Source organism: Salvelinus fontinalis, unplaced genomic scaffold (assembly GCF_029448725.1).
Source record: "Salvelinus fontinalis isolate EN_2023a unplaced genomic scaffold, ASM2944872v1 scaffold_0602, whole genome shotgun sequence".
Lineage (NCBI taxonomy): Eukaryota > Metazoa > Chordata > Actinopteri > Salmoniformes > Salmonidae > Salvelinus > Salvelinus fontinalis.
Window position 1 is genome coordinate 104,671 of NW_026600811.1, and position 16,308 is coordinate 120,978.

Genomic DNA, 16,308 nt, shown 5'->3' on the forward strand with positions numbered 1-16,308 from the left:
ATTAGGCCCTAATCTACAGATTTCACGACTGGGAATACAGATATGCATCTGTAGATACCTTAAGAAAAGGTAGTGGCGTGGAACAGAAAACTAGTCAGTATCTGGTGTGACCACCATTTGCCTCATGCAGCGTGACACATCTCCTTCTCATACAGTTGATCAGGCTGTTGGTTGTGGCCTGTGGAATGTTGTCCCACTCATCTTCAATGGCTGCGTGAAGTTATTGGCGGGAACTGGAACACATTGTCGTACACGTCAATCAAGAGCATCCCAAACTTGCTCAATGGGTGACATGTCTGGTGAGATTACGTGCTATGGAAGAACTGGTCACATTTTCAGATTCCAGAAATTGTGTACAGATCCTTGCGACATGGGGCCATGCATTATCATGCTGAAACATGAGGTGATGGCGGCGGATGAATGGCACGACAACGGGCCTCAGGATCTCGTCACGTTATATTTTGTTAATATGTTGTGAATGTATTATAATGTTTTAAAAAATGTATAACTGCCTTTTTTTTTGCTGGACCCCAGGAAGAGTAGCTGCTGTCTTGTTAGCATCTAATGGGGATCCATAATAAATACAAATACGGTATCTCTGTGTACTCAAATTGCCCTCGATACAATGCAATTGTGTTCATTGTCCGTAGTTTATGCCTGCACATACCATAACCCCACCATGGGGCACTTTGTTCACAATGTTGACATCAGCAAACTGTTCACACGACACCATAACACCTGGTCTGCGGTTGGGAGGCCGGTTGGATGTACTACCAAATTCTCTAAAACAACGTCCTAGGCAGTTTATGGTAGAGCAATGAACATAAAATTATCTGGCAACAGCTATTGTGGACATTCCTGCAGTCAGCATGCCAATTGCACTCGCCCTCAAAACTTGAGACATTTGTGGCATTGTAACCAAACTGCACATTTTAAAGTGACCTTTTATTGTCCCCAGCACAAGGTGCACCTGTGTAATGATCATGCTGTTTAATCAGCTTCTTGATATGCCACACCTGTCAGGTGGATGGATTTTCTTGGCAAAGGAGAAATGCTCACTGACAGAGATGTAAACACATTTGTGTACAACATTTGAGAGAAATAAGCTTTTGTGCATATGGAACATTTTGTGGGATCTTTTATTTCAGTTCATGAAACATAGAACCAACACTTTACATGTTGCGTTCATATTTTTGTTCAGTGTACATAATAGTAATTAGTGCTAAATATACATCATAGTAAATAGTGCCAGGGTTGACTGTCCTCCCCACATCTCGTCTTAGGAAGTTTCCAATTGGCTCAGCCGAATACACTGCCAAGCACTTAGCCCTGTTATCTGTTTCAGCGAACTGGCAACAGTGAGTAAGTGAGTTGTTAGAAAATAACACAGACTGTCAATGATGGTGACAGAGTGGCTGAGACTGGAGTCAAATCAGAGATCTACTGCATGTTTTTCTGTATCCAGTCTTTGAAGTTGTTTATCCGGGTATGGACTGTGTAAAGCCCTGGGCCACAGTTCCATTTCTCAGAACCAAAACTTTCTAAAGCCAGAAGCTCCCAGACAACACTATCATCCCCCTGTCCCTCCGAAGGACCCGATGATGGCTTAGTGGCAGGAGATGGTATGATTGTAATGCCTGCACTGACAGTGGGACAAGGCTTGGTGGGATTGAGAGGGTGGCGCATTGCACACAGCATATTGTCAGTGATGGTGACAGGGGCCCCGCTCTGAGCAAACTGCCTCTCGCACTGAACGACATCCCCCAGCTCGACCACTCCAGTCTGGGCTGTCTCGGCGTCTAGGCTGGGTGTGGAACTGGACCTTGAGTCGGATGCAAGGAGCCAGCCGGTGGCATAGCCCTGTGTGGCGGTCACCTCCCCGCCTTGCATTTTAGGGAGACACACGGGCAGCACATGCTCACTGATCTTGGCCTTGTCCCGTAGCTTCAGAACGACCAGGTCCGAGTCCATTGTCACAGGATCAAAGCTGGGATGGACCAGGACAGAGGAAACCTGTTGGATCAGAGGAGACATGAGACAGATGGAGCAAAATGAATGCCGTGCGGAGAGTTAGAGCAGTGGCAGCTTGCTTGGCTCAGTCTAAACACATAAGTGTCCCAGCATGCAACTTGGCCGGACCTAAGCACAGCTTACTGACTTGCCATGTGCATTGAGATTTGGTCGGTGAGGTTGGCGACAACAGTCTTACAATCTGTTCTCCAGAGGGAAGTGTTTGTGTATAACACAAGGAGGTCTAATTGTTTAGGACAAACCCCCAACCTTAGTTTCCTACATCTCCCATTGACATGACAATATAGGATTTATACCAGTGTGTCATACAGATGTAGGATCTTAATTTGATCACCCTGTTGCAGAAGAACAGTGCTGGAAATGTAAAACTTGAAGTGTATTTGAGGTTTAGAAAGGCTTCTGAAGTTTGTAATTTACACTTTGAAACGACAGACTTGATTTCCCTTATGCAAAATGTATCAAGCCCAACAAACATGTCCATTAATTATAATCCGTATAATAATTCACATTTCCTGGTGCTGCAAGATTATTTTCCTTCTGTAGCAAACTGGCTCAAATTAAGATCCTACACCTGTAGGTGTTTCTCAATTCAGGATTTGAAGTGACAATATTGCCCAACATATTAACACCTTATGGGCCTACTTGAAGCTCCGTTTACCTAATGATTTTACAATGCTGACAGAAATGTGTTTCAGTGAAATCTGATGATATCCAAATATTACAGCATTTGTTGGAAATGATGATGTGGAGGATACAGGACCTTTGAATGGTATTTTACAGTTATACCACAACCCGTATTAGAGGAACAACAAGTTGGTTTATAATCTGATATGATATGGAAATCAAGACAATTGGACGGCATCTTTAAAATGGGCCTATCACAAATCACCTTGGCATGTTTTGGTAGGCATTAAAGGAGCAATCTACAGTTCCTTCATCCACTTATAAATGAATGATAAATACCCATTGATACCCATTATTATACCCATTCTTTTAGAATATAACTTAAAAATGCCTCATGAATTTAGTTCAATTGTCGTACTCCATCTGAACTCAACAAAAAGCTTCTTTTGCTCCAATGTTTGTAAACAACGTAAATGTAAACAAACACTGTATAGCCTCAAAATACGGTTACAATATAATTTTTTATATCATTATGGATGGTCAGCCCTTGCAATCCATAGCTCTGTCTATGAATTTGAGAATGGTTACATTTCTCCAGCCACATTCCACAGCTTTTTACCAAGAACAGTGGTGGTGTGCCTGCTTTGTTATTGTTTCAACTGCAGATTGCCCCTTTACACATTGTCAAGAAAGTATTATACTGGCTTCACAACTGTGTTCACAGAATTCAAGAGATACTTTTACCCCCTGTCTAGAAACAGCATCCCCCTAGCTTAGCATCACTCACACCCACCTGCAGTTGTTTCAGTGTCCTCATCTGGCCCGGGCTGTGTATTCCCATCACCACTTTAATGTCAGCTGGATCTACCCACTGCGGCTTGCCCACTCCTGCCACCACCAGGCAGTGAGCTGCCACCAGCACACTGAGCTGGGTGACTAGTGCTCCACTGCACGCCAGCTGCCAGGGAGAGGAGGCCTCCTCTGGTGCCGCTTGTAGGCCAGAGCCAGCACTGCGGATGATGTGGGAGCGGAGGTAGATGGCTGCATGCCAGGGCCATCCAATCTCAGTGAGGTTCTGAGGGCTGAAGGCTGCTGGGAGTTGACCACACACTGTTACAGAAAGAGAGAGGAGGAGGTGTCAGAGATGGGAGAGGAAATAGGTTGTTTCTGACTATGTTTCTAACTACCATGTACACCTGTGGAGGCAGGTAGCCTAGCGGTTAAGAGTGTTTGGTCAGTAACCGAAAGGTCGCTGGTTCAAATCCCCGAGCCAACTAGGTAAAAAATCTGTCAAATGTGCCCTTGAGCAAAGCACTTAACCGGAGCATCTGCGAACTGATGTAAATGTATTAGGGACACTTGTACAGTAATCTGAAATGTTTCATTAATGTGTACTGAATTGTATAAATGGATCAAATAAAGTGGGACCATATTCGTAAAACCAAATCTGTGCATTCCCTCAAGACATTGGCTGACTAAGTTTGAGTACATCTCCTTTACTTTAAGTCAGCGCTGCCCTCACCTGGCGAGCAGGAGACATGACGTCCGCTCCACCTGCCAGTCTTCAGACAGGTACGCCGGGGGCTACCGTAGTGTTGGTAGAGAGAGGAGGCACACTCATACTCTATGCTAGTGTACAGGTGGTGGAAACCACGGGGTAAATCCCCCAGGATAGGGTCTTGGGTGCTGGGGAGCTTCCCTGAGGAGGGTGGGTCCATGCCAGGGGGGAGACTGTCATAGACCTTATGCCTGGCCGAGGTGTGAAGCCCGTGGACTGGACTCTGCCTGTAGTAGGGGACAGAGAAGGTGTCTGTGTACAAGGAGAACAGCTTAACAATGGGCATGTTTAAAAGAGATGTAGAATAAATGTTTACTGGGAATGTTTACTATTGTTGTTTACTATTGTCTGTAAAACACGTGTCAAACTCATTCCAATGAGGGCAGAGTTTCTGCGGGTTTTCTCTCCTCCCTTGAGCTTGATTGATGAATGAAGGTCACTAATTAATAAGGATGTCCCTTCTGCAGGTTGTCTAGGTCTTAATTGAAAGGGGAAAAAAATAAAACCTGCACACATTCGGCCCTTTGTGGAATGAGTTTGACACCAATGCTGTAAAATAAAACCAAAAACCAGAAGCAGTGTTTAAATTCACCCAAGGTGCCGGCTTTATACAGATTGACATACAAACAGTCAGCATGAGACGTACAGTAGTATTAGTACGCCTCATACCTGGATGTACGCCTCATACCTGGATGTACGGGTCATACCTGGATGTACGGGTTATACCTGGATTTACAGGTCATACCTGGATGTACGGCTCATACCTGGATGTACGGCTCATACCTGGGTGTACGGGTCATACCTGGGTGTACGGGTCATACCTGGATGTACGGGTCATACCTGCATGTACGGCTCATACCTGAATGTACGGGTCATACCTGGATGTACGGGTCATACCTGGATGTACGGTTTATACCTGGATGTACGGATCATACCTGGGTGTACGGCTCATACCTGGATATACGTGTTCTACCTGGATGTACGAGTCATACCTGGGTGTATGGGTTATACCTGGATGTACGGGTCATACATGGATGTACGGGTCATACCTGGATGTACGGGTCATACCTGGATGTACGGGTTATACCTGGATGTACGAGTTATACCTGGATGTACGGGTCATACCTGGATGTACGGGTCATACCTGGGTGTGCGGCTCATACCTGGGTGTACGGATTATACCTGGATGCACGGGTTATACCTGAATGTACGGGTTATACCTGGATGTACGGGTTATACCTGGATGTACGGTTCATACCTGGATGTACGGTTCATACCTGGATGTACGGGTCATACCTGGATGTACGGGTCATACCTGGATGTACGGGTCATACCTGGATGTACGGGTCATACCTGGATGTACGGGTCATACCTGGATGTACAGGTTATACCTGGATGTACGGGTCATACCTGGATGTACGGGTTATACCTGGGTGTACGGGTTATACCTGGATGTACGGGTCATACCTGGGTGTGCGGCTCATACCTGGGTGTACGGATTATACCTGGATGTACGGATTATACCTGGATGCACGGGTTATACCTGGATGTACGGCTCATACCTGGGTGTACGGGTCATACCTGGGTGTACGGGTCATACCTGGGTGTACGCTCATACCTGGATGTACGGGTCATACCTGGATGTACGGCTCATACCTGGATGTACGCTCATATCTGGATGTAGTTGTCATACCTGGGTGTACGGGTCATACCTGGGTGTACGGGTCATACCTGGATGTACGGCTCATACCTGGATGTACGGGTCATACCTGGATGTACGGGTCATACCTGGATGGGGCCTTTGGCTTCACAACCTTGTGTCTCACCAGCTCAGATACCTTAGGCTCTCGACAGGCTGTGGACACAGAGAAAGAGCCCTTAACCACGTAATCAACAGCATTGTCCAGTAACTTAAACAACAGCACTAAAGCACTATACAGTCTGATGTTATTTAAGCAATAAGGCCCAAGGGGGTGTGATATATCGCCAATATACCACGCCTAAGGGCTGTTCTTACGCACAACGCAACAAAGAGTGCCTGGACACAGCCCTTAGCCGTGATATATTGGCTATATACCATAAACCCCCGAGGTGCCTTCTTGCTATTATAAACTGGTTACCAATGTAATTAGAGCAGTAAAAATGTATGTTTTGTTATACCCGTGGTATACGGTCTGATATACCACGGCTTTCAGACAATTAGCATTCAGGGCTGGAACCACGGCTGTCAGCCAATCAGCATTCCGGGCTGGAACAAGTCCGTTTATAAATGTGGATAAACATGTGCAGGTGTTTTATCTAAATGGCTGTTTGCTGTCAGTATACCTCTAACACACAGTGGTTGCCGGCCACTCCACGAGCCATCTGGGAGACAGGTGCTCCGGGAGCCTCCACTCAGGATGTAGGAGGTGTTACAGAAGTAGTCCACTGTGTCAGGCCCTCCTCCAGAGCCCCGGACCAGCTGGAGGTAGCCATGGTGCAGCCTGGCTGGAGGAGGACACACCCCGAGCCCTCTGACTGGGTCTGCACCCCTCTGACTGGGTCGAATGGGCTCTGAGAGACACAAAGAGATTGAGGAGAGTCATGAATTGAGAAATGGACTGGTCATTCAATGGTCTACCATGACTATGTTGTGTATGTTCATTCCTTCTCTACTCTCTTCTTGTTTTCCTTGTGTACCCTCTTCTTGTTTTCCTTGTGTACTCTCTTCTTGTTTTCCTTGTGTACTCTCTTCTTGTTTTCCTTGTGTACTCTCTTCTTGTTTTCCTTGTGTACTCTCTTCTTGTTTTCCTTGTGTACCCTCTTCTTGTTTTCCTTGTGTACTCTCTTCTTGTTTTCCTTGTGTAGTTTCTTTTATTGACACGTGAGGCATCATCTAATGTAATGTAACTGTTCCATCAGTACTCATGTCTGCAACATTCCTGTCTGTGGAGGGGATCAATACAGTTTATCCATTCATTTACATGATCTTTAACTTTACCTTTTTCTACCTTCCCACAGATGGGCACCGTGCCACTCCAGGTGGCGTTGGGCAGGCAGGTCCTCTGGGGCGTGCCAGTCAGTGTGTAGGGTGGGTGGCACAGGTACTGAACAGCCAGGAGCTCATCCTCCAGGCCGTACACAGAGAGGAGCTCCCCGTTCACGGGCCTCGCTGGCAACACACACACCTGACTCCTAGCAACTGGAAGGCAGAGAGAGAGACTGTGTTGTCTGTGTAGAAATATTATATCAACCATCACCAGTTTGGTCTGGACTCCTGAAATGACCCGTAGCCTTTTCCTGCAGTCAGTGACCAATAGCGCCCCCTTTGGCCTCATGGGTGGAATGTTATATTTTTAATAAAGATTTACAAAAAATGTAACTCATGAAAATCTGGTGCATCTATGTCAAACAGTTTTGTTATATGTCAGTCTCCTGTGCATATAAAGTGTAATACTGTGATGCACACTCAAAATTGAAGACATCTCAAATCCATATCTGACATTGTACAAGTGTCTTCTTTTTTTAAGCCCATAACCATGTGAGGTGCATACTTTTGTTTTAATGTAGATTTGTTTAAGACTACCAAGAAACACTTTGTGTGACCCTGATATAACCCACTGCAGTAAAAGGTTCTGTATGACCCTGATATAACCCACTGCAGTAAAAGGTTCTGTATGACCCTGATATAACCCACTGCAGTAAAAGGTTCTCCTCCCAGGAAGCAGTAGAACTAGGTTTTATAATACCTGAATGAAATGAATAACTCACTTTGTTTGGAGAGGAAATGAGGTTATGGCTCCCAGACGGATCACTAACCATTCTCACACAGTTGACCTGTGTAGCCTGCCAGACATGCACAGCGAAAAGACTGTACTGGGTCCAGCAAACAGGTTCCATGGTGCTGACAAGGGGAGGGGCTGCACGCTGCAAGGGAGCAGCAAATATTAAACAAACAGACAATTAGACAGATTATTCATGAATAATAGGCTGAGCAGCAGACAGGCTGACCAACCGACAGGCTGATAGATTGAAATAATTTAAATCATCTTGGCCAAAATGTAACCATATAAGGAAATGCAACATCTATGCTGAAGTCTTGTTCATAATGGCAATAAAACCTGCCTGTAGCTACCTGAGCTCTGCTGAAAAGCGGCAAAGAAGCCATCAAAGTTGTTGTAGCCGTCTGAAACAAACAGGACGTGCAGCCTGCTTCCAGAGGTTCTGATTGGTGGAGGCAGCTCATTCCCACAAAACCTGCCAATGACGGGGGAGCTCAGGCTGTCACCATCCCGCAGCTCCACGTAGTCATAGTGACAGTTGTGGTCAGGCTCTAGACTAAGCATGGAGAACCTGGGCGGATCCAAACAAGGTCTTTGTTATCATCATGTTTGGCTGTTATGGAGGATAAGATATTCATCTTTATAGTGTCCATATTAGGATATCCTCTTACTACCCTTTTAAAACATTTTTTTCCAGCACAGGTCCATGAAAGCTGCGACTGGATTGTGACAGACAACTTCCTCATAGAATCACATTCAACTTCATGAAAGACAATGAGAGATTCAATGAATTTGACAGTATAGTACAGTATAATCAATTCAGGGACCCACCTGAGCTCCACGTTCTCCCCTCTCTCTACCTGCACCCTCCACTCACAGTGCGCATTAATGGGGTAACTCTCCAGCATGATGTGGCCCTGGACTCTACGAATCACCCCTCCACATGCTAGGGACAAGAACACATACTCTGAGCTTCCGTAATGCAACACAAGATGACTATAGATTACAACATAGAAGTTTGCAGCAAGTCATTTAAGTAAATGTGTAATGAACAGTGTTGGGGAAGCTCCTATGAAAATATAGTTTACCAAGCTACCAATTACATCACATTGGCAGAAGTTAAGTTTTAAGCTACACTAAAGTTATAAACATAGCTGAAGATACTTTGTGATTCATCATATATAAATATGAAATGTCATAGAATACAGCAAGAACAGATCATAGGGCTAAAAAGTAATTAACTACTAAAATGGTACCAACATTTCAATGTAGTTCACTACTCCCCAACACTGGCCATGAAACAAGTGAGAAACTCCCAAGGACTGTAATTTAGAAAATGCTCTACCCCTGAAACAGCTGACTCACTCTTGCAGTCTCCACCTGCCCAGCCCTGACGACAGTCCGTACAGAATCTCCCTCGGATGAAGAAATCATCCTTGGCCTCCCACGTCCCATTGTGACAGGTTTTACAGTTCTCAAACAGACTGCAGCCTGAGGGAAGAGGAGAAACAGGGGAGCCAGGGGATCAGATCACTGTTCTGCAAGCAGCTAAATGACACGCAATTTCAAACAATGTTTTATCACTTTTAATGTTTCGGTTAATTAAACGTTTATAAATCTGTAAGAAAAAGTGAATCCTTGTAATAACATATTAACGTAAAGCATTATCAACATGTGAAGAATAATAAGACAAATGTCTGTGTACAAACAGTTGTATTGAGTAAGAAAGCTGGAAGGGAGTCACAGGGAAGCAGTAGAGATTAAAAGAAGAAGACAGACGTCTCACAGGATGTAGAAATCTGAAGTGTCCGTTTAGAGCTTCTTCTCACCACCAAATGTGGTGATGGGAGGAAGTCCAGGGGCGGAACGTGGGAGAAAATGGAGCTAAATCAAACTTGGTGTCAATACAGTTCTCTTCCCAAATTACAATCTGTTATGAACAGAGTGGACTAAGTTTTGTATACTTGACCCTTTGCCAAAGTTTAAAAAAATTGTTTTGTTTACAAGGAATGCAACGGCGAATTGAATTGTTGCACATGAACACTTCACAAAGGTGTTACCTAGCAGAAATATGCAAATATATGCTAAAACATGACAACAGGATCTCGCTAGGTCATGCTTGGTTCTGCCCACCTCCATGCCTGTTCTGCCCAATATGCTTCATTTGCTCCCACTGGAAACGACAACGATGACATATCTTGGGGTTAGTTACCAGTATCTTTGGTAGAGGTCTGATAGGTTGTTTACCAGGGTGGATGATGCAGGGGTCACACTGGTCCAGTTGGTTGCGGCAGCAGGGGACGGAGTAGCCCACCTGTGCCCCCTGGGAAGGACATCTACACTGGATCAGCTGGTACTCACAACAGTCCCTACACATGTGGTTCCACTCTGAGCTGGGACACTTGTCATCCACCACACCTCTGGAATCTAAAACCAATCAATCAGTCAATCAAATGTAGTTCCTAAAGCCCATTTTAGCCTGGCAAGTAGCCTAACGGTTAGAGCCTTGGGTCAATAACCGAAAGGTCGCTAGATCGAATCCCCGAGCCCGGCAAGTTGAAGAATGTGTCCTTGAGCAAGGCACAGAACCATAATTGCTCCAGGATCACTGTTGACAATGGCTGACCCTGGTCGTGACCCCATTCCCTGAGGGTGTCTCAGGGTGTCAGGGCTGTGCGCTGCTGGTGGAGAAGTCAGGTGCAGGAGAGCAGGGAGCATTGAACACACTTTATTATGGCAGTAGAGAAAATAACAGAAGAACGCAGCTTCTTGAAAACCTCCAGCCCACAAGGCAAAAGTGTAAGGCGCGATAAATGCAAGACACTGTAATACAAAATAAACAAACTGTGTGCAAAAAACACGGAAATATGAAAACCCAGTTTGGCGAGTAACGATAACCACGTAACACGAAACAATTACACACAAAGACATGGAGAGGAACAGAGGACTAAATACATGCAGTGTGATTATGGAATGAAAACCAGGTGTGTATGGAACAAGACAAAACAAATGGACATATGAGAAATGGAGCAGCGATGGTTAGAAAGGCGGTGACGTCGATTGCCGAACGCCGCCCGAACAAGGAGAGGAGCCGAGTTGGGTGGAAGTCGTGACACAGGGAGAGTTGGGATATGCAAAAAGAAACACATTTCCAATTCACACATGTACTAACACATACCTGCACAACACATGATACCCAGCCTAAACTCAAAAGAACAAGCAATGTCGTATCAAGGGAGTTACACATAAAGAGACTTGCATGTTGTGAATCAAGGTAGCCTAGTGGTTAGAGCGTTGGACTTGTAACCGAAAGGTTGCAAGATAAAAATCCTTGAGCTGACAAGGTAAAGATCTGTCGTTCTGCCCCTGAACAAGTGTCACGTTCCTGACCTGTTTTCTGTTGTTTTGTATGTGTGTGATGGTCAGGGCGTGAGTTTTGGGTGGGCAGTCTATGTTTTCCGTTTCTATGTTGGTTTTGGGTTGCCTGGTATGGCTCTTAATTAAAGGCAGGTGTTTTGCGTTTTCCTCTAATTGAGAGTCATATTAAGGTAGGAGGTTCTCACTGTTTGTTTGTGGGTGATTGTCACTGTGTCTGTGTTTGTTGCACCACACGGTACTGTCTCGTCTCGTTCGTTCGGTCGGTCGTTCCTGTTTATGTGTTCCTCGTTTCATGTAAGTTCATAGTTTAGGTCTGTCTAGTTCGTTTTGTTGTTTTGTAAAATTATTCAAGTGTTCTTCGTGTGTTTAGTTTCGTCTTGTTAAATAAAGTTCATTATGTATTCACAACCCGCTGCGCCTTGGTCAACTCACTCACCGAAAGAGAGCCGTTACAACAAGGCAGTGTTCCTAGGCAGTCATTGAAAATAGGAATTTGTTCTTAACTGACTTGCCTAGTTAAATAAAGAAACATGTCACGAGGCATGCCATTCATATGTCTATGATTACTGCTTCAGTAAAATAGCATGCTCTACAGTCTACATGAATGCACGTTTGGATTCATGACACATACTTGCCAAAAGAATATTTAGCTACAGTTTGAACGCAACACAAAACAAGGACGTCTCATCTGTACGTTTTAATGTTTCCTCTCTGTACTGGCATAATGTTTTTGGGGGATAAAGTTATCAGTATGAATCTTACCTCTGCTATCTCACAGATCTGGTTATCACATCTGTTTGACTAGGGCTCTAACGCTGAGTTTAACCTGGCAGACCATTTCTAATATTTATTTTCTCTCACTAATTGGTCTTTTGACCAATCAGATCAGCTCTTTTGCCAATGATTGGGCAAAATATCAGAATTGTGCTGCCTGTGTAAACGCAGCCGTAGCTACATTATAAACTAGGTACAGTAGTTTGGGTCCTGGATGCTGAAACAGCGTTCTAGCAGTGTGTATATCAGACGATATGCCACGGGTATGATGCAAAACTAATTTACAGTCATATTTATGTTGGTAAACAGTTTATAATGGCAATATGGCACCTCAGGGGTTTGTGGTATATGGCCAATGTATCACTGCTAAGGGCTGTGTCCTAAGAACGGACTTTACGTGTGGTATATTGGCCAAGATATAACAACTCCTCGGGCCTTATTGCTTAAGTATAGCATGTGTGCACTGGAAGAGGGTTTAGGGTAGCAATCGTCTGTGAGACTATAATTGGTTAGATACCTCTCATCAACTTCCAGGTGCCTTGTGGCAAGTTCTATGTGAGAGACAATAAAAGGAACCAATGTGATTCTATGCTGTGATTCTACAGTTCTCTGGTGACTAACTCTGCTGAGTGGGTTAATCCTATTGGAACAGGAGGTAATGTGCTTGAATCGTAAATTCATGGTTCACAGTTCACTTTGTTTTCCCACAGGGGTCATTACAATAGCAAGAAACCCCCCAAACCCAATCTGACCCTATCTCGTGATGGTGCCAAAGATGTGTCTTTAACCCTCTACAGAATAAACCCTGTCTAATCTGGGGTTCTACTATCTATATGGAATTGTTTAAAGAAGATCATACCAAGGAACATTTATCTATTTAATTTGAAATTTTAAGACCCCTTGAAGTATAAAATACAACATAAACACAAATAGTTGATGAAAAAATGTATTTGGCCTTACTGCTCACACAAACACATTGAATAACAGATTCACTACATGGAACAGATAGTCACCCAAAAATCTAAAGGAAGTTTGTTCTGAAGTGTCTGTCCTATATTATTTCTGAGAGAAACATTGGTCACAGTTTTTTTTGTGAGAAGACCAATTTTGGGGATGTCTCATGGTCTGACAAACATCACTCTAGCTCTGTCACCTTTCACCGCAGATTCGGAAATGCAACATCAGCGGATTGAAATATATCTAGGTCAACAGATGTCTCTAGTTTAAACTGACGTCTTTTTACAGGTATTATTTTATTGTGCTAATTAGACTTCTAGGGAGTTTAATAGAGTCCAACAGTCATACATATTCTCATTAAAGTCTGGTCAAAATGAGTGTGGCAGTACACAGAAAATGTCCCCAGCTTTCTAACAGCAGAGAATCCAGACTTGACTAGGTATGTGACTAGAGAAGTTAAAAATCAGACATGACTAATTATGTGACTAGAGAGGTTAAAAATCAGAATTGACTAGGATAAGTGACTAGAGAAGTTAACCCAGACATGACTAGTTATGTGACTAGAGAAGTTAACCCAGACTTGACTAGGTTAGTGACTAAAGAAGTTAAAACCCAGACATGACTAGGTAAGTGACCAGAGAAGTTAAAACCCAGACATGACTAGGTAAGTGACTAGAGAAGTTAAAACCCAGACATGACTATGTTAGTGACTAGAGAAGTTAAAACCCAGACATGACTAGGTTAGTGACTAAAGAAGTTAAAACCCAGACATGACTAGGTAAGTGACTAGAGAAGTTAAAACCCAGACATGACTATGTTAGTGACTAGAGAAGTTAAAACCCAGACATGACTAGGTTAGTGACCAGAGAAGTTAAAACCCAGACATGACTAGGTAAGTGACTAGAGAAGTTAAAACCCAGACATGACTAGGTAAGTGACTAGAGAAGTTAAAACCCAGACATGACTAGGTAAGTGACTAGAGAAGTTAAAACCCAGACATGACTAGGTTAGTGACCAGAGAAGTTAAAACCCAGACATGACTAGGTAAGTGACTAGAGAAGTTAAAACCCAGACATGACTAGGTTAGTGACTAGAGAAGTTAAAACCCAGACATGACTAGGTTAGTGACTAGAGAAGTTAAAACCCAGACATGACTAGGTAAGTGACTAGAGAAGTTAAAACCCAGACATGACTAGGTATGCCCATATGACTCAGAGGAAATAAACTACTCAGCAACTGCAAAAGAAAAACTCTAACAATGGAAGTTGTGTGAACACTTCAGAATAGGCAGGCTAATACAAGTCACAACAGCTTCGTAGAGTCATACATCTGAATGAAATGTGTTATCATCAGTATATGATGAAATCATCGCTCCAGCTCTTACCGTGGGGCCAGGCAGTTGCATGGAGGCAGAGTAGAATGACATGGAGAAGAAGAGGCAGGAGGTGTCTGGGTTGCAGATGAGGGGGCATTGTCGCCCTCCCGGTGGGCAGCGCCCTCTTGCACACCAGAACCATAGAGCTAGGAACCAGAACACACATGATGTCACTGAGGAGGGACAGGAATCCAGAATCTAAAGTGTTCCTGTTCAGAACGATCCACATCAATCCCACTATCCTCTCTTTCTCTGGGCCCTAGATGCAAAGCAGCTGTTGCGGAGAACACTTACTCATGACACTAAAAGAGAGATTCAACCCTTTCTTTTCACCAGGAGTCACACTGGCATTCTGCACTCTCTCTCTCTCTGTAATGACGGACAAGCTCCATGCATACTCACCACGCATCAGAACTCTCTAGCTTCTGTTTTCAGACGTGCCATGTGGAGTTCTGGAACTCTAAAGGAAAAGGGGAGTGGCTGCATGTTGGCACGTCCAGAGTGTTGCAGGGAAAAACACTGTCACTTTTAATGGAGAAAACAGAGATGGCGAGTTGATGATACTCCAGGGAAAGATGTTTTCCGTCTGTGTTTGTATGGCGGGGGAATTCAGGGGAGCCTGAATCAGGACGTCATTGTACTGTAACCCCCTCAGGCTCTGGCCTGCGAGATCCCCATGCCAACAAACAGTGATAAGCAGAAATAATGTCATTCCTGTTCCAGGTTGTCTATAGGAGCGAACCTGGGCAAAGCTTGTATAAATGATGACAGTGTATTCTCTACAAAAGGGCCCCAGGCAATGGGGCGGACAGGCGCTGCACAGCTCATTGCAAATCACTGTTTGTTTTTCATTACGTGGCTTGAATACAGTTTCCATGTAAAAATAAAAAAACCTCTCTTTTTCCAGGCATTGCATCCAGATGGGACTCGGAGTTAAGATTTTAACTGACCATAGGGACCAGAACCATTAGGTTTAATGGACATTTGCCTCCTAGTTCTAGAGAAGGTTGAAAAGGAACCAAAGAAAATCCCCCTATACTTTATGTACTATAAATTACAAACCCTAGCCAGTAACCCTTCGACCCTTGTGTACATCTGAGGAATACCGACTTTTCAAATGCCTTATCCAAAAACAGTCTTCGGGAATCGTCTACAGCCAACGTAAATGGTAAAAATCATGTAGATTTTATTTCGAGTGGACCATCCCTTTAAGCAATATGGTAATAGCTTAACAATCCCTTTCTGAAGACAACCTGGTGTTTACGTATAGAAACAGCATTTAATTAGGAAAAACATATTTTACACTTTTACAAATTATGTCAATGCACAAATTGATTTAGAATACATCCATTTTACAAAAGACAGATAAAATGAGTAGCCATGAGGGGTAGAAGAAGAAAGGTAAATGTATGACAGAGTGACTTGGGGTTACATCGGACGACAACACATTGACGGGTCCAGACTGCTGAAACAGACTCATGAGATTAGTTTTGACTCATTTGTCATGCGAGCAGAGTGACTCTTTAGCGTTGAAGCAATGATGGAACCAGAGACATATCTAAATATACAGTTTATTATAGAAAATATATATAATAATCTCTATACATGTCTCTGTGATGATCCATTGACATGATTCACAATTAATTGCTATAATCGGCACAGTCCCTTGTGCTATTTGACAGATCAATCAACAAATCATTTCACATCAGAACTTATTGATAGAACTTGTAGATCCATTTAAGTGTGTAGTTAGTAAAACACAGATTAATATGGCTTATATTTGACCCTTTCCTTCATTTATACTGCAGGTACAACAGCAGATGACCTCTGTATGGGACTGGGAACAACAG

The 16,308-nt window shown here is 43.8% G+C and overlaps 1 protein-coding gene across 1 annotated transcript; it reads right to left on the reverse strand.

Annotated features, from left to right (window-relative positions):
- Window positions 1-839: 839 nt before the first annotated feature.
- LOC129846618 (inactive serine protease PAMR1-like) lies at window positions 840-14,765 on the reverse strand. The gene is made up of 12 exons (XM_055914570.1): window positions 14,468-14,765; window positions 10,222-10,401; window positions 9,340-9,465; window positions 8,806-8,920; window positions 8,328-8,545; window positions 8,012-8,119; window positions 7,194-7,394; window positions 6,539-6,766; window positions 6,002-6,068; window positions 4,178-4,440; window positions 3,449-3,765; window positions 840-2,013 (listed from the first exon to the last, which is right to left on the reverse strand). Exons 1-12 carry the CDS (start codon window positions 14,685-14,687, stop codon window positions 1,441-1,443), a joined length of 2,616 nt encoding a protein of 871 aa, XP_055770545.1. The 5' UTR covers window positions 14,688-14,765; the 3' UTR covers window positions 840-1,440.
- Between the last annotated feature and the right edge of the window lie 1,543 nt (window positions 14,766-16,308).